Source organism: Accipiter gentilis, chromosome 26, assembly GCF_929443795.1.
Source record: "Accipiter gentilis chromosome 26, bAccGen1.1, whole genome shotgun sequence".
Lineage (NCBI taxonomy): Eukaryota > Metazoa > Chordata > Aves > Accipitriformes > Accipitridae > Astur > Astur gentilis.
The window spans coordinates 714786-727197 of NC_064905.1; the positions used below are offsets into that span (position 1 = coordinate 714786).

At 42.3% G+C, this 12412-nt stretch overlaps 1 protein-coding gene across 2 annotated transcripts in view; it reads left to right on the plus strand.

Moving 5' to 3' along the window:
* Positions 1 to 12412, plus strand: part of NRG2 (neuregulin 2) — a 173378-nt gene that overhangs the window by 148580 nt on the left and 12386 nt on the right. Inside the window, exon 6 of one of the 2 annotated variants that reach the window (XM_049829681.1) lies at positions 11038 to 11061. The exons of the other annotated variant lie outside the window; for it this stretch is intronic. Within the exon in view, the coding sequence (XP_049685638.1) occupies positions 11038 to 11061 (24 nt within the window). The remainder of the gene's footprint in view (positions 1 to 11037; positions 11062 to 12412) is intronic. 2 annotated transcript variants of the gene reach the window in all.

Consider the following 12412-nt stretch of genomic DNA (forward strand, 5'->3'; position numbering starts at 1 on the left):
TGGAGCACACCCAGAGGGCTGAACAGGGCACACATGCACACCTGAAGCCCCAGAAGTCACGCTGGTGGCTGCCACTGTCTCAGGGCTTCCCACACCTCAGTGTCATATAGGATATGGGCTAAATCTGCTGACTGTGCACCTCAGAGTGTATCCCTCCCGGACGCAGATGTTCCCGTCTCTCCTAGGGGGTTGGACAGCCTTGCATATGGGATTGTGTCTAACGACAGTGACCGATCCTTTAACCTCGTATTCAGTTGGTGTAAATGCCCTAGATCCCTTGCACTTAGTGCTTCCCAGTTTCTAGTTCCCAGTTCCTACAGGCTCTAGGCCTCCAGAGATGTCTTGCTTATAGAAATCAATAGCTCATTTTGCTCAAGGCAGATGATTTTTCTGGGTCCATATTCAGGCAGTGTCCCAGCATCAGTGGGATCCTGGTCTGGGTAAGGACTGACCTGAAAGGAGTGCAGGAAATAGGCCATGGTGACCCTCTGTGTGACCCATCCTGCCTCCATGCTGGCCGTTTGGGCCACCACAAATGGTGGTTTTAAAAAGAGGCTTTTTAAAAAGAGCTACAAAAGACGCTTTAATTAGTGGGAACCAGAGGAGAAATGCCTCTGCATCATGACTCCCTGATTGCCAGTACACCCTCTCCCACTGTTCTGTAAGAAATCCTGCAGTCTTCATTGTGATCTGGCAATAGCAGGACTCTCATTAGCACGTACTAATAGCTGGCAAGTGCTCGAATTAGACACCCTTCTACAGAGTATGCAGACAAGATGCAAATGGGTTTTGTGAGGCCCTTGGGACAGCTTGATGTTTTTATATTGCCTTTTGTTTCAAATTGGCTTCCAAAGTTGAAACCTCCATTGATTTATTCTTTCAGACTAAAACACCCAAGTAAGCTCTTTTTAAAATGATAAAACAAAATGTCCTGTTTTGATCTTTAACCTGATGCAAAATGGTTTCCTTTCTGCTTTTAAGCCCATGGTGTCAGGGATCCTGACTGCAGATAGCAATGGGATGCTCATTCAATGAAGCTGATTTGTAGCATGTTTCATGAGGTGGTATCCAACAGGCTTAAACGCTATTGCTACCATGCTGCAAAACCAAAACGGGGTGAAAATGAGTTTTATGTCAGGAAAATGCCTTTTCAGAACATTAATAGCAAGAGTAAACAGCGTGTGTTTTTTCCCCAGCCTGCAGAACCCAGCTTTTTATGGGAATGAGATTTGTTTAAATTTTATTCATGCGTTAGAGGAACAATGCCAACTTTAAAACCAACACATGTACATTTCTTACCTCAATTCTGCTTTAAACACAGGATAGTAAAGTAAAAACAGCTTAACAGTCCAGGTTACCTGTCTGAACTTGGATAAAAATAATCTAAGAAGATGATTCATATGTGTTTATAGCTGTTTTCACTTTCGGGTCACAGCTGGGTAATATATGTAGCAGCAACACTGCAGAAAAGCATGCACTGAACTTGCTGTTCTGAATAGGAAAGGCATTTCACTTGAGTCTGGACTGTGCAAATGCTTACTTTCTACTTTAATCAATAATTAGGGCACAGTAGAAGTTGCTGTTGCTCTATAGTTCACTCAGTGCTTCATCCCATATGGGTTCTGACAGGTCAAAAGCTGAAACATATTAAATGAGGTTCAGGCACTTCCACTGGAAATAAAATAGCTCTGTCCTGATTCATGTTTTGAGAACATTGCCAGCACTTGACAGATACTTAAATAGTAAATAATGACACCTACGCTGGTATTGTTTTAAATGCATTTAGGGTATTTTAGGTTTTCAGGCCTAGATCGGAGCCTTCTGATTCTTTAACATAAATATTAAATATTACAATATGACTTTTAGTAGTTATATCTCAGGACTGATCAAGAGTCTCTGCAGAGTGAACTAAATTTAAGAAGCTGTTCTGAAAAGATATGGCAGATAAGTTTTCTGAATTTGGGCCAGAGATGGAGATGGTGCAGCATCCCAGCATCATGCCAGATGTTGTGTATCTTTCCTCTGGGAGCAACTTCCTATCTCACCGGTTTAAACCCTTATTCAGATCTTGCTCAGGTAAAACTCCCCATGTTCTCTAGGACTACAGGCTATCTTTGTTTATTTGACAGGTAGCTCTGGAGGTTTGTTTTTCTCTGATTGTCCAAAATACCTGCTAGACCACTGCAATTATGAACATGAAGATCAGATGTATTTAGATAGGTTTTCTCACATGTGATGTTTCTTTCTGTAGCTGTTACAACCATATGGCCAAGTGCCTACTGCCAGACATTCTGAGTGTATACCCTACTGCTTGAAAATGAAGAGGAAATGTTAAAGATGGAGGGTTTTTCTATGTCATGCTCACACTGTTGCTATTTTCTAACAGATTGGTACAGAGGAACTCACTAGGAATTGTATTATTGGGCTAGTTCGGAGACCTCCCAGTCTGTCCTGGCTAAGCTCTTATTTGGATGAATAGCATTTGCTTTTGGTAGGAATTTGCAATAGCAGAATTCAAGCAAGTATCTCAGCAGTTGGGTCCTATCTGCTTATAAGGAGTTTACATTTTATTTTGCTTGCATTGTAATGCAAATGTAATGGGAAATGTGTTGAGATACTGGAGAAAAAAAGCGAAGCATGCTAAACCAGCTACTCATCTGAGAAAATGGATGCATAGTGCAAACAGACAACATTGCTCTGGCCTAGCAAGGTGCCACTTCTGAGCAGAGCTGTGGTACCTGACCATGTCAGCTCTCTAAGCCTGCCTTCACACTAAGCCTGCTTTAGTCTAAGCCACCCTGATGGTCTGTTTTCTAGCAAGGCTCATACCGTGAGGAGATCTAAGGCAGCATGTTTATTTTGCACAGCAGTGGCTAGGTATGTGTAGGCAGTTGGCTACTATCAGTCAGCAGACAGACAACAACCTGCTAAGCGGCAGCAGCGCAGATGTGGGCCTTTGAGACATTGACACATAGTAATCCCACATCCAGTAAATATGGGCAAAGTCTCACAGGGAAACTTAAAAGCTTTATCCTGTTTATCATAGGTCAGTTTTAGCACAGTATGACAGATGGCTTTCCCACATTCATTAAAACAGAAAACCTACCAGAAGAAGGAAGGAAGGAAGGAGAGATGTCAGAGCAAACAACTGCATGTTCACTGAGATTAAAACAGTTGAAAGATACATATCTGAGAAGAAAAAAAGATGTCCTGACTTAAGATGTGCTGACTTAAGCCTGGTCAGATCTCTTCTGTCTGTATGAATTTTCACTGATCTCGGTCTCTCTGCACGCTCCTCCATCCCCGCTTAATGAATTGACTGATGGATCAAGGTTAGAAGATCATGTTGTCTAGGCTTTAACTAACCTGCAAGAGGAAAACCTTATAGAGGCTGTACAGTAGAACTGAGGGACATGAAAGAAATATTTAAAGCAGTTTTAGTTTAGACTGAAGGAGAGTTAATGGCAGTGAACAGAGGGGACAGTGATTGTCTGCAATTACTGTATAAAACACAGGAATGCCCTGGTAGATGAGAATGCAGAGAATTATTTCCATGGGTGATGAGTCATTGAATCATCTTACTAAAATGTTGTTCACATCAAAGTCTTCATATTTCTATGTCTCCGTACAATTATAGTTGCAGATATAATTATACTGCATTGTACATATGATGGTAAAGTCATATTGTCTCCTAGTTTCAGGAGTTAGATCTTACAGTTATGATGTAACTCCAATGAAACCAGAGGGCTAGAAGATCCTAACTGCAAAATTTGACCTAAAGCAGGAATCCTCCCTGACCCTGGCGAGAGAGAATGCAATGTGCAGGCAAGGAGTAACCAGCCATACTGGCAGTCTGAGTTCATGTCATGAACTCATCTTCTGACCCCTGTTCTCCCTGCCCCCTCTTCGCAGCAATAGTGCAGCCAGACCGTCATCATTTTTTCAGTGGTCTTTTAGACTTCTGTGTTAGAGGTTTGAGTCCAAATTCATACGCCAGGCTCCCTTAATAGTCGCTGCAGAGAGTTCAGCACCCAAGGATCAACATCTGGCTAATTGAACTCCAGTGCTGCCATCAGGATGAGATGTCTCATCTTCCAGAGGTGCTGAGGGAGATGAATACAAACTCGTAGGTTTAGCTGTCAGATGTCTCTACCAGAGCTCTGGTACAGGTACCTGCAGAGTCACAGATCACAGGTGTCTCTGGCTGCCCATGCATGAGTGAGAACAGAAGTTTAACACATCAAACTGTTGATCCACAGCCTGAATGAATACATAGCATTAGTACCCAGAGACCATTTTGCCTTTGGAGTCAGATCTTCATCTCTGCTGGGACACATGGGTGAGAAGTTCAGCAATATTACAAAAGAGTCAGGAAGTCTTTCTAATACGAGAGCTTCTAGTGGGTACTGGAGACTCACCCAATTGACAGATGTGTCCTGGGTCCAGCTTCATAGGCACAACTGTGACTTGCAGCTATTTGCAGAAGATAGAAACATGTCCAAAATCATACTTCCTTTTAAGAAACTTTTTTTTTTTTTTTAAAGTGGTGCTGGCTCCTGTATTTCATAGCTGCCTGTTCTACATCAGATCAAGATCTAGCTCCACCTTCTCTCTTCTACAATACACTTTTCAGGTCTTTGTAAAGCCCTGCTGGAAATTTACTAATAAATTGCCAGGCTTTGGGCTGGCTGATTGTAAAGGTTTTGTAAAACACATTGGCAGCTATGGCCTCACTCCTGGTGAGGCTGAGATACTGAAAGTTAAACATTGTGAATGGGAACATTTATAACCTTGCCTATGTCTGCACATTTGGATTCTTTCCACTTGCAATTTCTGGAACAATTTAGAAATTTGGGATGAAGTTTTATGTTTGTGCTTGTCTCTTGTCTGTGGAATCTGAAATTTAATCGTAACTTTGCTATTTATTCATCTCCCAAAATAATTGTCACTGATCTGGAGGACAAATGTCATACCATTCATCTTCTTGTTTAGTGAAACATTTTCATTTTCTATTTTGTGACCTAATTAAAGTTGAAGTCTGTAGCCTGCCTGTAAACATCCTGGAATATTGCTGACATTCATATATGATCTAGCATATTCTCCATTTTTACTCCATATTTCATCTTAGTTGGAGTCTTCCTACTGGTCTGCTTTGGAAGCAGAGAGCAGCATTTTCTGCTATCCATTGGGAGGGCAGGCTTTTTCTTCAACTTTGGGCTCCCCTAAGAGTCTGTTATTCAGGCATGAAATCCCTTTTTCAAAGAGGAGAAAGACAGCTACTCTTGTTGCATAGCACTCAGTGTAGTCATCTGGAAACATGGAAGAGAACAGCTTGGGCTGAGAAATCAGTCTTGCAGTCGCAGACTCTCTGGTCAATTCTGCTTGCAGTGGACACTGATATGAAAGTGCATCCTGAGTTCCCAGCTTGATATGTCTCCCAGGACTCTCTAACTGTAGTCATTAAAAGTTTAGTGTGATGGGTCTAGCTCCTGAAAGCTTTGCTGTGTGGCAGGGCATTTCCCTTGCATAGGCATTACAGATTCCTTTGAACAACAGATGACAAGCACGAGTATTTCTGAGATGAGAACCACCATTTGTTCTTGAGCATGCACTGCACCATCACTGGGTGTGATCTGTGTAATGATCTCAGCAGCATGATTCCTGCCCTACCATAACACATTTCCTGTAGATCGGATGTCTGGGTCTTCCCATCAGTCATTATTTCCAAGGAAATTGCTTTCATAGAGCCTTTCCAGCCAGAAAAGCATAAACTGTTTCTACTTGCAGTGTCTATATCAGGCTTTCCAGGCTGGAAGCAGCATGTTCCCACAGTGGCACACAAACTGGCTCCAACGCTGCCAACTAAACCATCACGGAAGCAGAGCAGTGTAGGTTTATCGGGTGAGAGGCTTCTTAGTTTTCTGAGGGGTGGTCACATTCACCCTGAAGCCACCAGGCTGCACCCGGAGGAGTGTTGGTCATCATCCTGACATGTAAGAGTGAACCTTCTGACAGGGGGGTTTTGGACACTTGCTCCTCATACTGAGGTGAAGTGTCCCTGTGAGCAGAGGGATAAATGTACCACTTCAAGCTCTTCTGGGAAGGTCTAGATCTGAATTTCAGCTTTTCTGTTCATTTCACTTCAATTCACTTACTCAGCAGTAGTTTCCTACCTATTGATTGTGATATGAAAATGATAAGCAGAAGAATACTTTTTTTTTTTAACCTACCTTTCTGTTTCCTCCTCCATCTCTTACTCATCTGAACCCTAAAACAAAATTTAGGAGGATTTTAAATTCCACAAACATTCTGCAGCTTCCTTTCAATGACACGATAACCACTGACCACTTAATTACAGGGAAATGACTATGCTGTGGTGTGGCTGGGTAATTACAGGGCATTTGTGGTTTATCATAACAGGGTTATTCCTCTCCCCTGGACAGCAGTACAGGTTATCTTTAGGGATCTCCTGAAGTTAATTGCATGCTAATCCACAGGAGCTTGCTAATACTCTATTGTTATGTATCTGGACTCTTGAGGCCTCCCAAATTATTTTTATTGATACAATACTGGACAAGCTAAATGGCTGTACAGTTTATGGAAAATTTGAAGACTTTCTGTACTTGGAGATCCCACATATTGCCCAGCCCTTAACATGAGCACATGTCCTCTGTCCCCAGCATCACAGAACTGTCTTGCATTGCTCCCTGTACCCCCTGGGGGAAGCCTTGACCAGGGTGTTGCAAGTATTACTCTTGTCTGTACAATTTATTATCAGTAGTCTGTCTTGTTGGTACTCAAATGTTAATTGTCCACTTTGTTTCATGCCTCGGAGCATGATCTTGTGACCCAGATAGCCCTCTGGGGGACCCAAGCAAGTTTGGGGGGAATAATGCATGCGGTAATTAAATGTCTTAATGATGTTCTTGAGGAACCTGAAGTGCATGTGAGCACAGGCCCAGTTTTCACAGCTGTTTGCTAAGGCTTTTATCCTTCTTGATCGCCCCAAAAATCTACAGTTCAGTGAGAGCTATCTTGTCTTGAGGTGTTACTCCTTTGACATTTTAGATTAGACATTTTTGTCTGTTCATCTTTTAAAACAGGTAAAATTCATTATAGAGAAAAACATAGTCACAAATTCACTGCAGATCAAGTAAGTGTAGGACTTTGTCTTCTGTCCAATGATGAGAAAAAAATCCACCACAAAATTTGTGACAGTGCGTTTACAGAGAACCCACCATACTGGTAGCACCTAAATCCAACTGAATTTGGTCTTTCAGTCCACTTCAGCTGAATGTCAGCCTTTGGGGGACTTGAGTGTAAGGTCCATGCATCACTTGACTCTTCAGCAAGCCCTGCTTTGAACAGCTGAGTCATACCAATCTGGGTGATGGCGTCCAACCTGAATCCCACACAGATGTGCTGCAGCTGAGATGAAGAGTGTGAAAATGAAACATTTTTGTCATCTCTTTCATATTTTTTCACTTTTTCTCTTCCTCAACTCTACCATGCTCACTGCCTTTCTCTGTTTGACAGCCTTCTGTCATATATACAGTAGTTAGGTATTTGAACATTCTAAACTACTGGTCCAGTCTCCTTTGGGATCAACACAGAAGAGCCTAGCTTAGCTTTTAGGTACAAGAAATAACATAAATACTGCAAAGTAATACATTAAAGAGGCCAGTAGGTACTGTTTCTTTAACACTGATGGCTGCATTAGGAAGAAAGGGTTCTATCTTAAGTCCAACATTTTCAGAAAGGTTCAGTAGGCACATTTGGAACAAGATTTTCCAAAAAACTTGCCTCCACTTCAGAAAGTTTGGGGGGGGGGTCTCACAGCAGTTCAGGGTGCTCAGCCCTACCTCCTTGTCACGACCAGGGAGCACGTGTGGAGTTCACACAGAAGGTGAGAAAAATAATATGCCCATTTCCTCAGCCTAGAGCTACAGCCTCAGTGCTGTCTCACTCTAATTTATTTGTATGGTAGCCTCTGGATATATTGTGTCCAATGGAGCTTGTCCTGTGGGAGTTCAAGACTACTGCTGCACTCTGTCACCACACCTGGCATGTATCTGTTTGTCTCTACAGTTGGGATTCTATAACTTAATTTTAGCTATCCAGAAGGGTCCCGCTGCCACAAGCCTGGGATACAATACACCTCCCCATTGCAACCACCTCTATCAGCATAAAGTGAATCAGTCTGGAGGAGCTGAAGGACTTACCTGGACCTCATGCTTCCCTCTGTATGGTTAACTGCTGCAGAGGGGACTGTTGCCCAAAGGTTTCTAGGCAACCCCAGCAGCCAAGTCGGCCAGACTGCCAGTCTAACTGGGAGGGTGAGTAAAATGCAGGTTGACTCAACTGTTGCAAGACATAGTGCAGGTGCTACATGTCAAGCTGAGCATCTTCTCCACCTAGCAGCAGATACAACCCAAAGCTTTTAAAGATGTGTTACTTTTCCTGATCAACCTCTTAAAAAAGCAAAGGAGACTTCTTTCAAACATGGTATGCAGTCAGAAATATCTTTTGCTCCAGACGAAAATAAATTGTTGTCTCTAGGAGAAATTTTGATTTCTCAAACTTGTTTGCTACCAAGCAGTATATTGTTGATATAACATTGGCACATACTATGTGGCAACCCATGTTTGTGAAGATGATACCCCTCTGCTGAATGCAGAATGATTACATTTTGAAGCAATATTTTTCCTGGAGCTGGTTCATCTCGTTAGCCTCTGTATTGTAACATGTTGAATAATTTTGAACAGTCTCTTCTTTAAAGAAGAGACAAACCCTCCAAATCCCAGCCTACTCTTGAAGTGTCTCCTCCCTCACTGTCCCAGCACAGAAGGCAATACCTGCCCAGGCTGGGAGGAACTCCTGAGCAGGGGAGGGGGGAGAGTGGCTCCGTGTTCGATGTGTTCAGTTATGGGTGATACAGAAGCAATGTCTGTAGTCTGAAATGATGATAAGTGTTGAGTAGCCATGGACATCAGATGCAGGAGCATAGGCTGGGGTAAGGCTTCCTCTATCTTCAAAGCTATCAGTGGGTCTGTAGGCATAAGCAGGCACATACATTCCAGCTGTTGCATGATTGCATGGTTTCCCTCCTGCTCAGGGAACCTGTAGCTAAGATCCAATGAGCCAGCTAGCTGCATCTGCTCCATGGGGTTGGGGAGCCAAAAGAAAATGCAGTTCTGATGTGAGAGGGACCGTGGGAAGGCTAAAGTTCCTCAGGTCCTGCCCACCACCTCTGTTTGCACAGGCATTTCTGAGTTTGCAAAAAAACATGAAAATGTTTTGAATTGCATCCATTTGTAGCTATAGATGTTACAGCAAATCCTGGAACAGGGAGGACATGTGACAGTATAGGCAGTATGCAGCTATCAAATGGATCAATAGTGTAGATATATAGATGAAATTTAATGTATCTCTACACACATTTGTCATAGTATCAGTTGAAACAGTGTGTGTCACGGTAGCATGCCTTAGGAAAAGGTCAAGGCTAGATGTGATAACCAAGAGATTTAGGATGAATGTATTCTGTCCAGTTCTCTGCTGCCCACCACATTGTGTCCATGTCACTGCAACTTGTACAAAATGACTGTGAAACACAGTGTAGTTTGCCATTCCTTTTGCACAAATGTGAGATGTGAAGCAGAGAGCAGCCAGGTTTTGTGGCCTTTAAATTACACAAAATTTTAAAAACCCCAACCCCACCCAACTTCCACCTCCCAAAAAAGGCCCCAAACATCAGCATTTATTTGAAGAGAAGAACCTGCTTTAGAAAATGTGTTTACATGTTCCATAATGATTAGTACTGATTTCCCCCCTGCCTAAATTTTGAACAGCATTGCAAAAGAAAGCCAATATTTCTGTGCAGCAAAAAGCAGTTCCTATGGAAAATATAGTAAATAAATCTGGACATCTCCAAGCTGCAAATAATCTTGTGTGTATGGTGATTGGGAACAACAGAGCTCACTTTTGTGTACAATGGTAAGTATGGAGAACTTTAATGTTTATGTAAGAAAAACTGTCTTTAGGTGAGGCCTGCACCAGGAAAAGTACTAAAATTCAGGATACCTGTTTTGGATAACTGCATTGTGGATTCATTAGGTAAACTACTTTGCTTAGCACTATGTCTGCAAGATGAACTGCAGTCTTACTTGTAATGAATATGAATCTGAAAAAAGATGCTCCGATTTGTGCTTTTTTCAGCATGCTGCTTGTTTCTAAAACAATGCAGAACCACAGCAGAAGTGAAATTTGGAAGATCACAGACTTGAGGGAAACTTTCAGTGCAATTTGCACTTTCAGATCTGCAAGGGATTCATTGCCTTGCCTGGGCAACTAATCCCTTGCAGCATCAGCGGTACAACTGCAGATCTCTACCGCCCAGAACAGTGCTTGCACAACTGACACACTGTCAGGTGATTTACGGGCAATGCTGCCAGATGACGCTGTGCATCCGAGACCAGACTTGAGGTCGTGGGCAGCAGAATCATGCTGGCAGGCCTCAGGGCCCCGTGCAAGTGACCGCACATCTGTCTGCCCAGCGCTCTTCTTTGGTGCACAGGCCCCCAGGCAGAGAGGGGTGTGTGAAACCATGCAGGGCATATTTTGCCTGTAGAAAGTGAATGAAGTTTTTACCAGGTTCATGTAGTTGCTATGTGTTTTGACCTGTCAGGAGTTGTTTCAGAACAAGTGTACCTTTTTTTTTTTTTCCCTGCCTAAACTGTGAATTCCATATCAGGTACTAACAAACATGGCTCATCTCAAAAGAATTCATAATTAACTTAAAGAATTCATAATTAACTTCCACTGCAATTTGTTTGGGTCTTTCTTTACATAAGATATAAGCTCTGGTGGGAATTTGAAGTGCTCTGAAGCATACACTGTCTTGTGTGTAACTTCTGCTGAGCCTACAGAAAAGCTAACCTGCTGTAACTGCACAGTGTGTGTGTTTGTATATTAGAGATCTCTGACAGACCTGTTTTTCTTTTTCTCTTTCTCTTCCTTGTCTTCTTTCTGCATTGGCAGAGCATCTTGGATTTGAATTAAAGGGTATGGAACAACCATTCATTTATTAATCAGAAGCCATTAAGAGCTGCCCACATTATATTTATGGCTTTAATGGGATGATTAAAAAATCAGCTGTTCTGTTCTCTTCCCTGGCACCAAGATAGATGTTTGGATTAAAAAAAAAACCAAAAAAAACAAAAACAAAAACAAAAAAACCCAAAAAAACCCCAAAAAAACAAAGCAAAGCAAAACACAAAATCTAAATGTAAACCTATAAAAATGCACGTGTATTTTTAGCAGCACTTTTTTCTTTGTTTCAAACAGCAGCCTGGTGTGTGTGGCGTGACTGGGATGTTACAACTGCCATACGTCTTCTCATTCAACATGCTTTTGTGTATTTAACTGAAAAGCTGGAGTTTATGTCCATCCAAAAGGTTGCCAGCAGGCACCACTTGGGAACGGGCAGGCATTCCAGGAATGAGAAGGCAAGTTTTAGGAAGATCAGGGCTTTTATAGAAATTGTCATCCTAGACGAACCAAACTCCACTGGATCCTACAAAGGGACAGGATGAGCTTTGCCATTCCTCCTCCCAAAGATTAGTAGCTTATTTCTGTTCTTGACCAGGAGGAGATTGTGCCAAGAAAGGCAGCATGAGATGAGTTAGTCTAGAAAACAGTAAGTTCAGGGAAGTCAGTAGTCTCCCATGAGAGTGGAGGGTGTAATGTTGAGCATCATGGTGGTACGCTGAAGTTTGAAAAAACTGCAGCAACTTAAATGCTTTTAAAAATATCCCCTTTGGACAGTTACCTGCTCCTGCCCAGTTGCTCATAATCATATTATTTTTCTTCCATTCTCCTCAGTCTGTTTTTAGAAATATATTGAATATCTCTTGAATGAGCACCTGGGAAATCAAATCCTTGAGGCTAGGTTTCCCTTGAGTGTACAGGCTAATTGCAGGGAGGGCTTGGTCAGATGAGAGCAGAGAGATTTGTCTTCACTTAAAAACATTGACCTGGCAATGTTAGCCAGAGCAGATCTTCACATGAAGATGCTTCAATTCCATTTGCTAGAGGTATGGGGACACCAATCTTTCACTTCTGGATCCTAAATTGTCTTCTTGGGTCCCTGAGATGGAGGGACATGCACTAGCTGAAGCTGGAGAAACTTCTCCTCTGGTTTTTGCATGCCTGATCCACCAGGATTGGTGTGTATCCCCCAGCAGTTCTTCCCTGCTGCAGAAAGTGTGTGCATTTTGTGGTCAGGTGTTTCAGAGAAAGTGGTGCTGCTAATGCTAATACACTTAAATAAACTTTAAAATTAAGGATTTTTGGCATCCCTTTTTTGTTGACCTTTTGTCCTTTTCCTCATCCATTCTCAATGTCATCACAGAAC